Here is a 20,157-nt window from a genome sequence, read left to right as displayed (position 1 = left end):
TACCAAACTTAAATGGTCTTCCACTTTTATTAAATTGTGCAGAATTGTAATTTTTATGTTAGAAGTTAGTTGGGAATATATATATGATACTGATTCTCTGCAGCTCTTTGTCATTATCATTACTTCTAAAGGAAGACCTTGACTCTCAGTTCTAAATCAGAGCATAGACAATACACTATAAAAACTTATAGTCTGATCAGCAGGCCTCGAAATGTCTTGGATCTATTGCGTCTGCTTTACATTTCAGCTGACAGTTGGGATAGAAAATATTAAAAAAGCAATCAGAGTGGGGAAGTTTTGTTACATTTGTATATTCCAGATATTCCACTAATTCAGCTTAAACTACACAGCAATCCCTTGACTGACACCTCATACCCAGTACCACAACAGCAGCCCATGCCCAATGCAGCAATGGCTCACATTCATTCACACATGCTCACATTCAAGCGCACACACCATTCTTTCTTTCCCCATCTTGATTAGATTACAGTGAGTGAGGTTGGTGACAGCCTCTGGGCACGCTGGAGGAGCGGTTGATATCTGAGCTCCTCAGCCTTCACTCTCAGCCAGTCAAGAGCGCAACGAGATAATATATCTGAAGAGCTGACCTCACCAACAAAATCAGTCTTTTAAAGAATCATGGGAACAATTTTGTCAACACCAGTCACAACTCTTAGAAAACACTTAAGGTTTTAGAAAGACTTTTTTATTATTTGTCCTGCATTGCAAGCACACTGACAGCCAAATATTAGCCTTGTTAATGTGTCACAAAGGCCTCTTGTTGACCCTACAGATGCTTAATCCACTCTACATCAAAGCTCAACTGTCATAGCACAAGCAAAGCAGACAATAAAAAGACATCGCCGATTCTTCAATGAAATGAGTAGGAAGGCTCTTTATTAAAAGATGACTAAACACAGATGCAGCAATTGCATTCCTTTTGCTATAAAACCTCATATCTATCTCTTTGACAAAAAGCAGAGGTAGGATGAAAACAGAAAGGACATTGTTCCTATTGTAGCTCATGACCACCTACCAAGGGCCCTTTAGAGAAGCATTCACCCTGGAATGATCAGGCCACTCTCCCCCCCCAAGGCTCTGCAGGCCTACAGAGACGGCTGGGCCAAACACATCCTGCCCATCGCCCGAGAGATTATTCAACTCAATGAACACATTGAGCGCAGAAACACAGGAAGAAACTGGAGCCTGCTATTCAGCAACATCTGAACCCAAACTACTCTATTCACACCCCACACCAGAAAGTGGCGTGGGTGTGAAAGTGGGAAGACATGCTGCACTTACTGGCTACTTCCAGCGAGGCGTTGTGGCTCACTGCCTCTCCCAGGTAGTTGCGAGCAACACAGACGTAAGAACCTTCATCCGGTTTACTCCGCCGTCCGTGGACGATGCGCAGGAAGAAGAGAGAGCCACTGGGAAGAAGCATGCGCTGAGAACGGGGATTGTCCCTGTCCGTTTCCACCCGCTCTCCATCCTTGTACCACTCCACTGTTGGGGTTGGACGGCCCTCTGCTTTACAGTTGAGAGTTGCGGGCTCCCCTTTGGAAACAATCAGGTCAGAGGGGTGCTCCACAATCCGGGGTGGGGTGTCCTCTTGGCGCAGACGGGATCCTGAGAAGAAATTACAAAAGTGACGATTTACATCTGCGAGTCCTTATTTAAGCTATTTAAAGGAATGATAGGCTTGTTGTGGACTTTGTCTTATTTGATTGAAAAGTTTTAAAGGGTTAGTGCAATGTGGCTACAGTAGATGCATGTAAATTTTAGCAGCTGATGGTAGGCCACTTTAAAATACTTTTTTCAGTATAAATTTTAAACAGTTAAATTAATTCTACTTTACATATATAGCAATAATCAGTTCTTAAGTATTAAACATGCTGATTATTTTTAAATACAGACAAAATTTGATAGTAATAGATGTATTTAAGGTACTATTTGAGGTTGTGGTGATGAAAGAAGTAAAGAACACGTCTCCCCCCCCCAAATAGCAGCTCCTGTGGTAAAGGTTAACATTGCTGCACCTTTGTGAGTGTCATTTCACAGATTGAAGAGCAGAAAAGGCAACGAAGGGAAAGGTAAACAAAAATATGACACACCTTGAAGGTTAAAAAGGAAATTAAGAGATAAAAGATAAGATAAAGGTGCCATGTGTAGCTTCATGACAGAAAAGGAGCAACAGCAGAAATTGCACTTTTGAAGAAAGACAGATGAGCCACAGCAGAGCCAACAGCAGTGCCAAGGGGGTTAACACCCCAGTGCTATCTCTGGTCATTAATATTGCTCTCTGACCAGTCAGCTGTAGCTATCAAACCTGCTTTACATGCAAATTAGCTTCCTGTTGTTAATTCCTGAAGGGCGGGACTGGATGGCTGTGAATGCATTGTGTGGCTACACACAAAAGTGTGTTGTGTGTGTGTCTGTGTTACCAAGAGAAAGAGCTCTTCCCCTCTCACCATATCTCCCAGCATAGGCCTTTGGAGCCCATTCAGCACCAATTAAAGAGAGTCGGGTATAATTGGAGGCGCAGGCCTGCAATTAATTTACCCAGCATCCCGTGAACTTGCCACACTACCTCATTTATGTGCCATACACCCACCCATGTTACCCAAGAGAACTGGTGCTGAGAAGGCATCTTCTTGTGGTCGCCACATATTTTTGGTAAAGTCAGCATAATTAGTGACAGCTTTGTGGAAAGATAAATCACTTCAAGGCAAATGTGTACTTTGGTCAATGAGATATAATTAATCCAGTATCCCAGTGAAGGACATCACGATCCCAAGTCTTTTGAAATATCCCAATAGTAATGATTTTGACAGGTAAGGGCTGTGCGGACTTTTTGAAAATTGCTTGATTGATGAAAGAGACACTGTTAAAGAAATGGAGTTTTTATCTCAGAGGGTTGAGGCTTCTTCTGCACCTCATCATTCTTACATGAACCCTACACAAACACTGAAATGTGGCGTCAGCTCCTCCATTGGGACCCTGTTTGATGTTCATATGATTCTGCACACTTTTTTTTTTAAATTATTGGTCACAAACTGCAGTGCTTGATTGCGGTGCTTGTGGGGAAAAATATCACAAAAGCAAACGAGTTGACTGTTTGCAGATTGCAAGGTTGCTGATTATTTTCTTCTCAGGTAATTTAAATTCAATGTTATTATTTTATTTAAAGCGCTTAATCTGGTGGAGGACAAAAAGAAAATCCTCCAATAACTTTTCCAAAAATGAAACACTTGGTGACACTTAACGTGAGCATTTGTTTAAAAACTGGAATTAAAATAATGATAATTAAATGAAATTCTGCGATTAAGATGGTAGCATATTAATGGTGCAGTGCAATAATTGTACACCACAGAGAACTGCAGTCAAAATGTACCCGTAATCAGTACTGTATCTGAAATTATTACACTAACGCCAGCAAAGCTGAAGTTTTATTATTTTGTGGCCACATGACACATAAGATAAAGTCACACACAGAAATCCCCACAATTCTGAAACTGTTTTGGTCCTGCACATCAGACGCTCCGTGGGTATAAAAAACACATTTGTAGATTAAAGCATTTCTGAGAGTCGAACAGAAACAGATGGAGAATTAGAGAGCGATATATCAAGCCTTTGGCAAGAATGAATTAGTCCTCTATCTGGCACTGAATAAAGTTTATAAAAAATACATATCTCTGCTTTCTGGCTATTGAAACCGTCTCAACCAGTACTAGGCTAATTAACCCCCATTTGTAACCTGCTCTCAAAACAGACCTTTTAACTTAAAGTCCATATGCTAATAAAGACCCAGCCCTTTGGTCAGACAGCATGGAGCTGCACTAACTTTGCTAGCATACACAGGCTGATTACTACTGGAGCAACTGTACCACTACCACCCCTCAGCAGACAAGGCAGGCTAATATGTTTTATTAAAGAGGACTTTGAAGAGCTCAGCCGCTATCTGCTCTGCCCGTTCCCTTCCTGATTTAGATAGCTTCTCTCTAATTTGAAATGGTCTGAAGTTTGGGGCCTTATGGGGGAACCATTAACTATTTAGATGTAGCACACTGTGAAGAGAGCTGTGCAGCAGGCGGAACTGTGTTTGATCATTGACTGTTTACTGTAGATGATTATGGCCGATCTGCATGATGAACATGCAGACTGATGATACAATATGAAGTGGGCCACTGTGTCCTGTAACAGAGAAGCTGGTGAGAATAATTGTATTAATAAATATTCAGCAGTTGAACTACTGAAGTACACTAATAAGTGTTTTGTGTGCGTTTGCTGAGAGGGTGTGCGTTTTGAGCCGTGACTGGGTGCACGGGATGTATCAGTTACACAATGCTATCATCCCTTCCTCGTCACGACTGAATTCTTTCTAGGCATATTTTGCTTGTGTGTGCGTATGTAGGCTTTGCCGTGCTGATCCCCGCAGACACTTTGAGTGACCTCTGTTACTTCAGCTCCATTACCCCTCACCAGGGGAAAGAGAATTATCCTGTCAAGGAACAAACACTCCCGTGCTCCCTTCTACAGGTGCAAGCTTTTAGGAAATGGAAGCTCACTTCACTCCTTCGATGCAGCACACACAGACGACCAAATTTGAGACCGAAATAAGAGATGAACAGAGTGCGTACTTTCACCATTGCTTTCTCGCATTACTTTAAGTTGCACTCCCCTTTATTTCAAAGCGCTGCCCTTCCTTCTCCACTGCCGCTTTCAACCATCCTCCCCCCTGTTTTCTATCCCCCTCGTCACCCCCCACCCCCACCCCCCCTCTTTGCTTCCAGACAGAGAATGCAAGATGAGCTAATGCAATACACAGCTTCACCAAAGGGAAGCTGGGACTTCTACTGCAAGGATCTGATCGATTGGTGCCTGAGGCAAAATTCTACTTCTCCCTTAACCGTCTCACTTGCTTTGTGCATCTGTCTTCTCATTTACTCACATAGGGAGACTCACACTACACAGTGTTAAACTATGCTTGAGGGAGTCTTTGCTCACTGGAGGTAATTAAAAAACAACAACAATGGAGTCAGAGTTTTCTCACTCATGAAAGTAATCTTAGTAACAAACAACAATCCCAATAGCAAAAGCGAACACAATGAATTGGAAAGGCTCATGCCAAACCACATTGCCACAAGGGTGCAGACCTAGACATTGACCCATATACTGTACGCATGCAAGGATTCATGAAGACCTCCAGGCGTTTGCTCACTCTAAAACCCAGACTCTTCCCCCCACTCTAAACATGGATAGACATGGCATAAGAATGAGATTTATGATGGTTCTCATGAAGCAAATGGCCATTATATCACTAGGAATATTTATGTGTATTGAGATTATGGCTACTAGCTTCACATGGATTCATCTATATGTCTTGGGGCTAAACTTCATTTTCACCATGCAACATGAGATGATATACTCTGACTTTATATTCCAAAAGATAATCATGCTTCCTCAATCGGATTAAAGAAATATGCTAAAAAGAGACAGACTACTTCCAATGAAAACAACATAGTGAAACCTCAGGAGGGGACTATTTTTGCACTGGACTTGTAAAACTATCATGAGAGATGATATAATCAAATAAAGTCTCTTTAACTTTGCAGTGTAAGAATTTATTTGTTAATGTTTACTGCCAGTGTTAATCGCCCAGGTATCAACATGAAGAAGCAATAGAGTGCAACTGTACGGTAACAAGTTACAACTATTCCTAAGTCTGGGATGTGGCAATCAATCGAGCTAACTATTCTGACTTAAAATAGAGAAGAACGCCCTCCATCGACCTTAACTCTCAGCAGCCTGAGGACAAGAAACCCCCCCAAAAAACACAAGGTTAGCTTTCGTAGAGACACGGGCCATTTCGTTAACACTTTTGCACTTTGAATTTAAAATGCAGTTGGAAGAAATCTAGAAAAGAGAAAAATAAATGAATAGGAAATAATAATAGAAATAAACAAAGAAAAAGAGACAGAATTAAAGAATTAAAAAATACTCTTTACTTCATAGCCTCAAGGATATACTTCTAATGCACTTGAAATAATTCAGTGTATATTTTTGGATTAAAACCATTGCTGACCAGATGAAAGTCCTCTGCTTTGCTAGTTATGTCCTTAAGCCTTTTTTAAATGGTTTTTTTTTTTTAAATTTCATGTCATTTTATTAATTTTTTGGCTCTTTATTCTGCTTCATAGTAGTTACCTTCTTTGCGCTGAAAAGCTCTATGATTGACTAAAACAGAACCTAGAGGAGGAACATGAATCCAGTTCCTTGTGAGACCAACTCAATACCAAAAATATTAAAATGTTAATATGATTTTTTTCTGTCCATTGACACCAGTCCATCAGTGGGGAAGACAACTGCATTTATATATATATATATATATATATATATATATATATATATATATATATATATATATATATATATATAAATAATTTTTTTTAACTAATCATGCACCACTGACTAAATCCCTATATGAAGGACTGAAGGAAAGAAGAAAGACAAGCTAAAAAGACGTAAAACAATTACCTAGCTTCAGCAATCAGTTCTGGTCCAGTGATTTCCCTAACTTCAAAAATGAATGTGCCTTTGTCCCTCACAGCTGTTTTCCATGGCTACTATCTTCACAGAGTGTGAGGAAGAGGAAGGGAGCCAGGCACCTGCCCTTTACCCCAGAGTACTCACGGGGGAGAAGGACAGTGAAGCAATTTAGATCCGTTGTCAGTCTGGTCCCCTGAGGTAGGGAGACAGGATAATGTGTCTACTTCCTTGACTGATAAAACAACTTCACAATGCCGGGTCATTTGACTGTCACAGAACAAAGGATCCCAGCGACAAATTTCATTTGATTATATGAGTGAAGTTGCTGCAAGTTTAATTTCCCCCATCAAAATGGGCAAGGTCACAGAATATCATAAAGAGAGGCAGTAAAATTGAAAGCTATTGCAGGAGCCTTAGCCGTATCATCACAAGCCATATCAGATGTCCAGCTGAGCAATGGTAAGAGATATGGAATATGGATCTGTGATAAGGAAGGCCAAGCACAGTAGGGCACTTTTTAATCTACAGCCCCATTAATCTGTGATTAGGGGACTTAAGAGGGATTTATGGCAGAGATAAGAGCAAAGGGTGTGTCCCTCGGGGTAGCCAGGCGTACACAGGAGCCACGCCTGCTCGGGACAGGGCTGGCCAATAAATGACTTAACACAAAAGAAAAGGCACCCTTTTCTGATGAATTAGAGACGATAAGGGAGAGAGGGGCAGAGATAAGCGGGAGAGACGGACACAGAGAGAAAAGACGAGGTACTGTACTCCTGCTGATCAGATGACATTAACAGGAAAGTGAAACTGAATCTTTTACCGTTTCAGCCTCAGAATCCCACCCTGGAATGTGCTGCATGAATGACTTTGCCAGTTGCATCAGATCAGACCTGTTTTTAATGTTACACAAGGCTATCGCTTACACTCCTAAGAGGCAGGATTAGAGCCCTGTGTGTGAGTCTGTATGGAGCTCCAGAGGTTGGGTGATGGAGGGGGTTGATGGATATCTTTATGGCCTCTTTTCCTCCTCATCTCTTTGTCTCCATTTACCAAACACAACAGGGTATGGTTACCTCGCTTATACTACATCAGCACTTGAGAATAGTTATCAATTTCCAAAAAATGGTATCTCTGTCCAAATGCTTTTTTAACACAAGCAAACCAGAAGATTGTTATCTATGAGTTTATACACAACAGTACACTATTGGGTTGGCTGTATTTGTTGTTATAGAAACGAACACTCTCACAGATTACAATGCTCCCATTGATATTTGAGCAAAATATGGCTGTGGCAAACTGGCAATTTGCATACACATCACAACACCCCTTGATAAAAAACAAAACAACCCCCCTCCACCCTGCTTACTATTGTGCGTTTCAGCAGAGCCCACTACAATTTATCCAATCAATTCTTATAATTTTCACAATATGATAAACATAGAAGAAGAAAAAGTAAGCCCAATTACTTGTTATCTTCCACCATACTTGCTCCAATTTCCAACTTGTGCAAACACAACCTAACTATTAAGATCTGTCAGAGTCCCTTTATCACTGTTGTTGCCTTTGATCATCCTGTTGCTTGTTCTCACCTGCAATAAAATCGTGACAAATCAGCTGATGATACCATAAACAAGGCGTTCTACTTCCTTTACTCGGGGCCAAGGGTTACTAGCATAACTTCCAACGCTCTAGGATATTCACACTTATCGCTCATCAGGACAAGAGCCAGCAGAGGTCTCAAGGCCTGAAGCACCAGCCCGAGTTCCTGGCTGTGTCAGCTGGGAAACGCATCCTGGCGCATCCCTCTGCAATGCGAGCCAGGTTGAGAGTAAGACAGCATAGCAAAGTACTCCTTTGGGAGGCTGGAGCTCATCCTGCTCTGGGGCCCCCATCTGAATCTAAGACAATAGTAGCAGGATTTTAACTTCTGCACCAGGCTGTAGATACAAGGCACAGGAACAAGTATGATGAATGCAAAAATATTTGTTTCGTGTGTCTTTGAAAGAAAATGTGAGCACAAACGTATTTATAAATAATGTTACACACTGAGGTTTACCCCCACAGTTTAAACAATCCAACATAATTTCACATACACTGTCAGCAACATACCAAGCAGGAGTAAATGTGAAAAGATGTGGCAAGAGAAACACACACACTAAAAATAATGAATTTTCAACAGGCACCCATGGGACACAATTGTGAATGAATTGCAGTTCTTCCTGATACCAATCTGCTACAGTCAGTGTCATTAGACACAAACAAAAGCTGTCAAACTCTGCAGAAGGCCATCAGGGCAGATTTCATTCCTACAGGATAAGTATAATAGCTATTCTTTATTATATCAATTCACTGGGAAGAGGAGGAAATCTGCAGTGGAAAAGACTGGAATGCTTGTTAGGATGCAGCCTGTCAAATTGGCTCTGGAGACCGCAGGCAGATGGGATGAACAGAGCAGCGTGGATGCAAGTACAGAGTCCGTCTGTCTGCATGCATGTGTGTCAGTCTGTCTGGTATCTATCTATCAATCTATTCACAATGTGTGTGTTTGTGTGTCTTTGAGCAGACTTGCAGACTCCTCAAGTTGACCCTGTATATTCACAGTGATGACCTGAGAAGAAAACCTAGCTCAGACTTCTCATGAATGCCGGTGTCAAAGATGTCATTCCATCAGCAGTGCAGATACCCCAGGAAAAGAGTTGTAATTAATATGGAGTGCAGATGACAGGCTTGGACCTTCTATTAAGGAGCTTCATGCAGCACAGTCAAGGCTTCAAGTAAAGAGTGGGGAGGGGATGGGGGGGATTACTGAAAAGAAGCACAAGGGAGCAAGACTGGGCAATTACTTCTTGTTTTTGTTTTCCAGCATTGCCGGTTTTTAATGAGGTTTGACCAGTGTGATCTCTGGGATACATCAAAGCTTTCTACAACAGCAGGATAGGAGAAGCAGAGGTAATTGAATACACTGGTACATTTATTTCCCAACAGGGGACAGTGAGTATCTCACTGCTGACTTACGCAAGCTGCTAGACTTGAAATCCTCAAGTGATTAATACAACTGTATTTCAGCAAAATTAAGTGTTTACTGTTTTTGAAAAAATAAAAAAAAGCATTCAAGCAAGAATTATGAGCATATTTCGATGGGAATGGCACAGTAGAGTAAATGTAAATAAAACAGTTTGCTTAATTTAATTTCGAAAAGTGCTGCCTGCTTAGTTTTGTGTCAGTAACAATATGATCAGGTGATTCTCTCCTCCCAAGGTCGCTCTCTGGGCTAACTGCAGTATTTCTGTCCAGCCACTAGACATGTGGGGACTGAAGGCAGGGGAGGGGCTGAAAGAGCAGTGAGGAGGAAGAGGGACCAGCACACTCAGCTGGCACAGCCCAGTCGTGGGGAGTAGGGCATGTGGGCTTAATGCCAAGAAAGAGAACTGCTCTGAAGAGATGCCAATGTGAATTGAGGCAGGCATGGCCAAAAGCACCTAATGCTTTTTTAAATGTTATTTATTTGATGGCAACAGTGATACAAGTCTACTTTGGACCAGCGTTACATTACAGTTGCTTAGTGCAAAGCTGAGGACCTTAACTTCTTATGTGGGCTATTCTAAACACTCAGCCAAAAACATTCTGTAGTAAATCTCAGACAGCTGCATGCAGAAAGGGAATTTCATTTATTGCATTCAGTCGAGGGCACAGTGGTAACATCTGAATGTAGAAACCCGGCACATTTCCTTCTGGTGCCCTTTAGGTTAAAAGGGCAAATACAGAGCACATAGTATTGATGTGTCAATGTGTGCAAGCTTAGGTATTGGCATATGCAACAGCGGTTCACATACTGTTGGCTATGATGGTATTCTTAAAGTGAAACGTGGCTCCCACAGCATAGGTTAAGACTCTGTGGAGCCATGTGGCAAAATCCCAGATACACCAGCATGGGCCTGCTGAGTGGGACATGGCCCAAGTCCAGCCAAATGGAACACAAATTGCCCCAAACTGTTCAAAACCTTGCCTGGAAAAAATTTAAGTGGGATGTAAGGTTTGCCATGTGATGCACAGTAAATATTTGGTCAAAATTAATGAAGGGGCAAAGTCTGCCAAGAAGCCTTTTTCTAGACGTCCACAGAGGGGAGACTGTGCCCAGTCTGGCATTAAAAAGAAATTTCCTTTTGCAGACAACTGCTCACTGGCCTGAATGCTTTCCAGCACCCACTTACCACGTCTCTTCCTCAAAACATACACACCAACTGTCCAGGTACACAATGTAATGAACCAAATACTGCTTCCTTTGATGCTTCAAAGTGAAAACAACTTGATCGCAAATTTAGTTACTCCCCATCTGTCAGTTTTCCACATTTGACAGCAGAAGCACTGCTCAGACTAAAGCTGTGAGAAATGCTAGTTTGGAAATATTGATTTAGGATGATTTAAAAAAAAAAAAAGAAAAGAGAAAGTATATCTGAGTATATCTTAACATCATGCCCTGCCACTGGTCTACTCAACATCCTCTTTTAAAAGTGACCTGTTGAACTGCCAAAATAATGATTTTCAGACAGTACTTCATCATATATGCAGTGCAATACATTATGGTGTGAAAGTCCTTTGTTAGGATAACGGGAAATATGACCATATGTGGAAACGTGTGGAAATATACATGAAAATACAGCACACAAAACAAAAACTGAGTTTGTAAAATTTAACAAGCTTTTAAGTCAATATTTGGTATGACCAATGCCAACGTATTCTTCAATACACTCCAAGTCTTTTAGGCAAACTTTCTTGTAATTTCTTTAAAAAGTCTTCAGGAATAGTTATTCAGGACATTCAAAGTTCTCCTTTGGATGTTGGCTGCCTTTTGTGCCATCGTCTATCAGGATGCCACACTGGTTCAACGTTAGTTAGATTCCTTTTTATGCTGAATGCTCCACAGGTCACTGTTAAGTCATTTAACGAACAACAACAAACCAAAAAAAGAAAGAAAGGAAAATGGTCAGGTTCAAGGACTGTAATTAAAATGAATGAAAAAGCAGCCAATGGCCAAACTTTAAAAGATCTTCAGAAAGCCTGACCAGACCAGAGAATTATACGTCTGGCTCGTTGAAAGAAAAAATAAAGAAATAAGGGGTCGCTCAAGACTTTTGCACAGTACTGCAGCTAAATTGAACATTAGTTAGATTTAGAAGCTACGAATGGAAGAAGAGTTCTGAATTATTTTGGTCTTGTCTAAGATGCTCAATGTATTCCCATCATTGTCACTGTACGCTGTGTAGAGGTGAAGAAAGAACTGTAGTATTTTCTGGCTAGACAACCTGTCAAGACTACATTTTAGCAGGAAGTAAAGCCTTTCTACATTCATGACTTCTAAGGCAGGAAAGGTGAATCTGTCAAGGCAAAGTGCAAACAGGGAAATGGGGATGAGGCCCTAAACCTACAATGAACCTGTTTTAAGTCAGAAGTATGAAGCTCACCATTGAGAGTTGCTGACTGACATACAGACAAATACCAAAGCAATCTTATGTTTAAACGCTGAGGAAGCTGTCTTTCACAGAGTACCTACAATTGTTATTCAATTAGAGCTTTCATGGTTTAAGCAAAAGACGGCACATCAGAAGGAAAGACGGGAGGTGACTGCAAAACAATCACACAGTTGAAGGACTCTGAACTCTTTACAGAAGAACTGAGGCAGATTTGCAAGTCTCTCGAAACTGAGAAGTAAAAGCTTTCTGAAAGAGGGGAAATTCGGAGCCTTTACACATAATTAAAAGGCGTTATTCTTGTTCAAAGAGTTCAATAGCATTTGGACATTTTAGAGACTGTGGCACTTCACACATTATCAACCAAGAAAATAAGAGGAAAAAACAGTTTGGGGTTTTTGTGTGAGATTCAATGGTGACATCAGGTTTCAGAAAAAATAATGTCACCAATTCCCAGAAAATATGTGAGGCTGATAATGGGCTGGGATTAAAGTTAATCTCTTAACTCAGAGCAACAGTGTATTTACATGATGGGAAAAAAAAAATCACCCAGTTATTTGAAGCCTCCTCACCATGGTTACTGCTGAATGGTAGAACAGGCTCCAAAAGCAGTCCTGTAATAGTAAGTTTCAAGGTCACCTTCCCATTAATTATGTTTTTCAGTGCTTCCCCTTAAATAAAGTGCACCCCTCCTACTTCTATCACTGTCTTTTGTGTGACAGAATTAGCCCCCAGGAACCAGTAGATTTAGCTGCTGACAGAACTCACAATAAGAGTGGCTTTTAATCATGAATCTGCACTGCATAAATAGATAACAAATGTTTCAAAACATAAAATAAACAGAATAATAATAAAAAAATGTTTGATATAGGAAGACAACCTTGTCACCAAAGGGAATCTTGAATCTTAACAGTGGCAGCATAGCTGAGAGGGGGAGGAACCAAATACATTAATCAACTAATTAGCAGTCTCTCTTTTAACTGCTAATTTAATCTATTCCTCTCAGCCTCTTTAATGGTATTTTCCCCTGTCAGTTATAACCAAAGGGAGGTTTAGCATTTCAAAAGTGTATCCAGGCCTTGAAATGAGAGGGTAATAGAATGGTCACAGAGGCTGGGAGGAGGCCTGAGCTCTGGGAGTGAGAAAGAAAAGACGGATACAGGGAAAGGCTGTCCTCAATGCCATCTCTCAGTCTCCCCAGTGGAGAAAATGAAAGGGAGGGAGGTCTGAACCTTTTTAAAATGCACAAGGCAGAGCACCCCACGGTAGCACAGCTTCACCGCCACAGCAAACGGTAGGCCCAGGGCAAGCCCTGTGAGAGTTCCTGAGCATGCAAATGTTAGACACGTGAGGGATGTTGGCCATGCAGCCCGAAAACCAAACCAAACCCTCACCGCACCACTGAAGCTTTGTTCCAGGATCTTTAATTTACTCAGCACTTCTAAAAATCAACTTCACCTGTCCCCACATGTCCTCCTCTAAAAAACCCAACTCACAGTTTACCACCTCTATCACCCTAATCAGCACATTCAGCAGTGCCATGAGGGAACAGTAAGAATATGCAATGTGCGCACAGGGAGCCATATCAAGAGTATTCCCACAAGCTGGCGTATCGTGGTATGTTTGACTGCTCCATCCTCCCCTTCGTCCTCTGTTCTTCCTCCCTCCATCCCCCTTCAACACCCTAGGGTAGCCTTTGTGTGTAGCTGCACTCCTCTCTTCACACACCCTCAGTCTCTGGTGAACTATTCTCTTCCCCTCCTCCATGCCTTACAATCGCCCCGTTAAGGCAATACAATACGGCCTCCTCGTCCCTTCCCCACAGGCTTTTTCTGCGTGTCGGCCTGCTTTATTTAAGAAAGACTCTGCACTGACCAGTCACAAAAAAGGCAAGTCTTAAAAAAATTGGGCCAAAACAAAAAAAGAAAAGAAAAAAAGTGGGGGATGGGTAAAAGGATGAAGAGATTTCTTAAGCCCCTTTTGCCACCCCACACAAACACAAGCCCCATGTGCCTGTCTTTTATTCTTGATCACATCTATATTACTGAAATGATCAGGACACCAGTAATACATTCAGGATAGATCAAAAAAGCATGCATGTGTGATACAGAATCAAATGTAACTTGTAGGGCTCTGTAGGAAACAAAAAAGGTCTTTATATTTTTTTAATAACAGAAAGCTGTGGGAATTCTAAGGGTGCCATTTGTGAAATGGGACGGAAACCAGACAACACCGTTCATCCTATAAGGACACAACATTCATCACTTTTAGACCGAGTGGCAAGAGGGAATGTTTGTCCTCCACGTCAACCGACAGAACAAGATGCATTAACTATATTGGCCCAGGAGTCTAATAGCCTAGACATGCCTGCTGCCTTCAAATATCAGCCAGCTGCAGACTAAAATGCTTATATGACTTATATGAAGTTATGTTCCAGAGTATTCTTAGTGTAGACAGCTTATCTCTGTCTGGCTATACGTTTTTGGGGCTTAGACCGACAGACAACTTGACAGACAAAGTGATACTTGCTAAGTAAGTCATGACAACATTATCAGCATGGAGCGAGCAATACTCTACGAAACTCACACCGTCTAAACTGAATCCTGGTGAGACACAGCCGTTAATTCCTGTGGTACTTAAAATACCAAGAAGTTGACACAAAGGACATTGAGAAGTATCTTCCTCAGGTTTTTTTTTTTAAATCTAAATCCTCCATTTCTCCTTGCAGACATCCGTATCAGTTGAGCTGCAGCCACGGCAAATTACAAACTATTGACGTCAGATGGATTTGTTAATTAATCCAATTAAGCAGTCCTTTGAGGTCATTAAAAGAAGAGCAGCCGAGGGAAGGCAGATCATCAAGAGTCACTGCCTAATTTATCTGCCCTCAAACAAACTGTTTTGAAATGTTTATCTTGTCGGTCATTAATGAGTTAGCCACAGTTCTCATGGACAGGAAGAGCACACTCGCTGGCCTCCCACATTCCTCCATGTGTTTTCACTAAGCCAAAGTCTACCTAATCCCGGATCTTAGGGTGTAAAACCCAGTTTGATTCGGATTAGGATCAGATTAAAGTGTATTAGTGGAAGTTATGGAGCTACAGCTTTATGGACACCATCATCTCACGCAGGTGTGAGATTTTTAGAGGTGACACGACAGACTCGAGACTCAAATTTCTTAAGAAATCTGCTTTGCTTACCCAAAATCAGTTCAGAAGGTTAAACGCTCAGATAAATCATTATTTCATCATCATCAAATTTTCATCATATTTTATTCGCCACATGCAGTAAACTGCAGTGAAATGATTATTTGTATTTTGGGGCCATTTGAAGCAACTCCTAAACACTATTTCACAGAACTGATAAAGAGAAATGGGTAAGGGAAAGACTGGCTTTAATGAGCATGTTTCCAGGCCATGTGGTAAGAAGCCAGGAGACAGAGATACGTCTCACCTGTGGTCTCTGGCCATTAATTGGCTCTGGAACCTGCTGTGTCCTGTCATATGAAATGTTGTGATGTAGCAGGTGGAAGTGCTCCACGATTTATCAGCACTTATGGGTCAATTTGTCAAGACCTCCACAGCTTGAATGTGCCGGGGCTGGAGATGCTTACCGAGGTGGTACCACTCCCACTGTCTATGTTTTTATCAGCATGACTACACATTCACACTTAGGCACTCTGTTGGGCTGGATGTAATCACTCCAAGGGTTTATAACAGCATAGAAGCCAACTTTTAGAGGAAAGTCTGATATGTGCCTTAAAGGTAGAGCCTCCCTGTTAATATATATATATATCATTCTAACAACCCTTATTTCCTCAGAGTAATCCATAGCATCTTTCTGTGTGTGAGAAGCAGAGCCACCTCTTGCCCTCATCTGAATGGCACCTCTGAGGCGAGTGCAAGGTTTGATGAGCACTTGGAGGAGAGATAACAACCATTTAGTGTATAGCAGGAGGACAGATCATTCTGATAACAGGGCAAGACAAGACAGAAGGAGGTATCAATTTACACCCTTCACACACAGCAAAGCGGCAATAAGCAAGTCATCACAAGTCTGTCAGGGCAAAGGTCATTTTATCTCTTACTTGCTATTTCACAGATACAAGAAGTATTAAAAATATATTCTCTCACCCAGGCTAAATCTTGAACGTTTAGAATAGGATACAAAGACATGTTACTAAATGCCACTGAGAGTTTGCTTAAGGGATCTGATATATTCCCTACTCCAGAATAAAGTTCTCAGCCATGCAATTAGTGGCAAATGTGAAATATTTTTTCCTGGGAAGTGGCATGAAATCTAATTTTCCTGACACTTGTGTCTAAACCAGGGCTAGTCATTATAGTATTTCTTGTCCAGTCCATCTCTCCCCAGAAAACATCCCGAGACATTCACAGACGGGAGTAATTGGAAACTCTGCTCTCCTACAGGACGGGACCATTACTGGCTTAGGAGCCAGCTTAGGGCGGAGCAGATTCAGTTCTCAGCCCTCACCTCTGACCTGACTTCCTGTTTAGGTGCTACAATATTTTCTTGTAGGTTCACAAGCTCTCCCCATCACCATACAATAAACAATGGCCAAACTTGCATGAAACAAGTCAGAGGTTCAAATAACTCAATGCAGAAACACTGAATCAAAAAATGGATGAATATGGGCTGCCAGACCTTATAGGGAATGAACTGGATATTTTATTGGGGATAGGTCACTTTAAGGCTTAATAAAAGTCATTTAAGTGTGAGTATGAGTTTTGCTGACTATTACTTAGGTAATGAGGTGTGCAGTAGCAACAGTAAACTGCAGTAAAGGGTTCAAATGTCACTGCTATTTCTCTGACACAGTAGTTTCTTTACAAATATAATGTATATTGAGCATCTTCCTGTATAGAAGTTCTGATAACTAGTTTTTTTTGTTTTGTTGTGCAGTTCTTTGTCTACAAAATGTCCCCATTCCAAACCCTCTCCTCTTAATGTCCTAAAATGAGGTGGTAAGCATTTCTTCTCAACTCTGAAGCAGCTGACCTGGAAACCCCAGCTAGCACGGTCCAGAAACTCTATAAAGAGATCCATGTGATGGGTGAGAAGAAACAAAATGTGAAAGATAATGGGAGGGGGGTAATGCAGGATTAGGCAACAAAGACACCTAAAACTGTTGTAGTTCTACATGAGTTGCATACATTTGTATTACAAAACAACCGATGTAAAAAGAAAGAAAGAAAAGAGAATAATCTCTGTGATTTGATTTTAATTTTATAAGCATAAAAATAGTGTTGCACTCAGCAATAATCGTGGTCCAGGGGGAGAATCTTGACATACACAGAAACATGTTCCCCATAGGGGCATGTGCTGTCTGTATGACCGATGATAGCTGCTCTTTCCACTCATCCCATACGGCCTCAGCACTTTATGTGTGACTTTATGTGTGCTCAGCTTTTAAAAGTTAAGACAACCCCTTTACCCTGGATGTTGACTTTTGTGGTGAAAGAAAAAAAAAAAAAATCACCGTTTCGTGTACTTTTCTCATTTCAAAGCATGAAAGTGAAAGAAAATACATTAATAAAATAGGATCATCTTACAAAGGGCAGAGCAATGACTACAACACACTTCCTAACAAAACCCCAGCTCTCAAAATGTGTTTACTTATTTCTGGTAAAGTTTGTAACTACATTAGTGCAGAAACCATTCTGCACGGAGTGCTCCTAAATCAAATACGTTTGTGCATCCACTGTCACTTAAATCATTTTAAAACGGCCTTTATAAAATTAAAGATTAAAACTTGAATTTAATTCTTCCCCGAATTTTTCATTTCAGCTAGTAAAACCCCAGTTAAAGGCTAGCAGATTACTTTGAATCATTACCAACGACTTACCTGAGCACACATGGAGAATTCCTAACAGAAATACAAATCCAATTAAAGTTGGAGACATCATTCAACGTCTCTCTTGTGAGAAATGTTCTCGTATAATCCAAATTATATAAATAAAAATTGAGGCATCCGCTTCTTCATGTCAAACTTCACTCAAAGGGAAAAAGCTTAAAATCCACAGTTTAAAAACAAACACACTGATTTTCGTTTGTGAGTCCCAAACGCAAATGATAAAAGTCCAAGATCAGTCCAACACGAGCCTGATATGGCTTCTTGGTGTAGGTGAAATTGGGGAGTTGAGATGGGAAAGAATAAAACAGAAACAGTCCGAGATTTCAACACATGTTCTGTTCCAGTAGTCCAGTTCAACTGAATGATAGCATGTGTTAAATGTGTGCTAGAATCTCTCAGCGCAGAAGTGGCAGAGCTTTATCCTTTCTTTGGATTCATCCCGTTGCTGCTTTCACTGATCAACCAGGATGTGTTGTTTAAATCGTTTAGTTCCTTTGTGCAAAAAAAGTAGCAAAGTAATAATTCCAGCGCAAAGCAAAACTTAAGTCCAAAAGTGCGTGAAATCACGCCAGCGGTCGCCAGAGTCCACGCTAAACTGCTTGCAGTCACATTATTTCATTCCAGTTCTGAATGTGTCACTTGAGATCGGAAACTTTGCGAGTTAGTCCTATCCTCTCTCATCCACCGGATCCGGACACACGATCACTGCAACTTTTCCATCACTTTCCCCCCCGTTTCTCCTCCGCTGCAACTCCTATCACTTGTGCGCGTCGCAGACACCGAACCTCAGGCGAGTGGGGGGGGAATACGGATTCATATTCACAGGATTTCATTCAAGGAAAGCGGAATGCCTCGTCAGTTGGTATGCGCCTTTCTACCCCCTCCATAGACCCGAATCTTTCGCAGAGAGGAAATTTAACCTCTTCCTGCCTGGATCCCACCGAGCAGCAAAGTTTCACAGAGACAACTGGCAGTCTACTGTAATTTCTTTCAGTATGTCCAGTCATGAGACAAACCCTAGAAAGCTAGTCTATCCGGATATGTGTTTTATTATTGCTGTGGCTCCTGACCACGAACATGCAACAGCCGATTCCAGTGCTATTCCTACAGGGATTTAATATAATGTTTTCACAACTCATAGTTAGTAGTCCCTGTAATGGGTTTAACATACTTTAAGGTTTTGTTTTCCCTCCGATGGTTTCTTAGACCAGTGATTATGCAACTTTATAAACTACTTTAGGTATAAAATTTTGTTATTTTAATCATTTTAAGCATTAGGCTAGAGTTGGATGAAATATCTCTTCTTTAAATATCCAATACTGTTTTTAAAACTCCCTTTGTTTTACAGTACATGTAAAACAGTAGTCCTCCAGTCCAAGCAGCTAAATGCTGAGACTGGGAGCTGAACTCATAACATGTTTTTCCAAATACCCCCAGCCTTTCCACCGTTTCAGAGAAACAGTATGAATACATTTTAATATAAACCCAAAGAAAACAGCTCACAGTTATTGCGACAAAGTGCACCGTCCATGACCACAGATAGTTAATTGAATTCTGACAGTATTTATATTCTAGCTTATCATTTCCTTAAAACAAAAACAACAACAACAACAACAACAACAACAACAACAACAGAATAACCTATATAAAATGTGTCGTCCCGCTCCCCCTTTTTTGTGAGATTTCTCCGCTATGGTCAAATCAGTGCAGTTTATAGATCCCAACTTCTGAGGCGCAATAGTAGGCATGACGACTTTAGACAGCGAGTAGCTGTCTAACATGTATAAATTACAACTCAGCAGGATATACTATATACTTTATTAGAAGACCCAAAATGTGGAAAGAAAAAAAAAGGAATAGCAAAAAAAGAGCCACTGAAAGACACATTGCCTCACATTAGATCAGAGCGTCTGTGTCGGATCAATTGAGCATTTGTTACCACACAGCGCCCTCCAGTGAACACTATGTGAAATAATCCAACAACGACTGCTTTGTCTGCTTTCGTGAAAGAAGGTGTGGCAGTATTACCACCTGGCACTGAAATATGTGCCCCAGCTTTTTTCAGACAACAAGGAAGTGTTCACACTGTGAAACCTGAGCACACTGGCTTGCTGTGATTACTGTTATAAGGCGTTCATCTTCATTAGAGGGAAGGAAACAGAGTATAACAAGCCCTAACAATCCTTTCTGTTTTACCATGACAGCATTTTGGATGGTAAAAATATTATTATGAATACATAAATTAAAAATATTTCTAACACGCAT

The 20,157-nt window shown here is 41.0% G+C and overlaps 1 protein-coding gene across 5 annotated transcripts in view; it reads right to left on the bottom strand.

Moving 5' to 3' along the window:
* Positions 1–20,157, bottom strand: part of robo1 (roundabout, axon guidance receptor, homolog 1 (Drosophila)) — a 221,124-nt gene that overhangs the window by 110,672 nt on the left and 90,295 nt on the right. For 4 of the 5 annotated variants that reach the window (XM_085429417.1, XM_085429416.1, XM_085429419.1 and 1 more), the window contains one exon: positions 1,303–1,629. In XM_085429417.1, the coding sequence (XP_085285543.1) occupies positions 1,303–1,629 (327 nt within the window). Of the gene's footprint in view, positions 1–1,302; positions 1,630–17,883; positions 18,838–20,157 lie in introns of those variants that run through there. The other variant, XM_085429420.1, reaches the window with a different exon arrangement.

Source organism: Rhamphochromis longiceps, linkage group LG14 (assembly GCF_057381845.1).
Source record: "Rhamphochromis longiceps isolate RC_006_pf linkage group LG14, R_longiceps_female_GT1.1, whole genome shotgun sequence".
Taxonomy (NCBI): Eukaryota; Metazoa; Chordata; class Actinopteri; order Cichliformes; family Cichlidae; genus Rhamphochromis; species Rhamphochromis longiceps.
The sequence above is the reverse complement of the archived record's forward strand: the minus strand, read 5'-3'. Positions and strand labels throughout refer to the sequence as shown.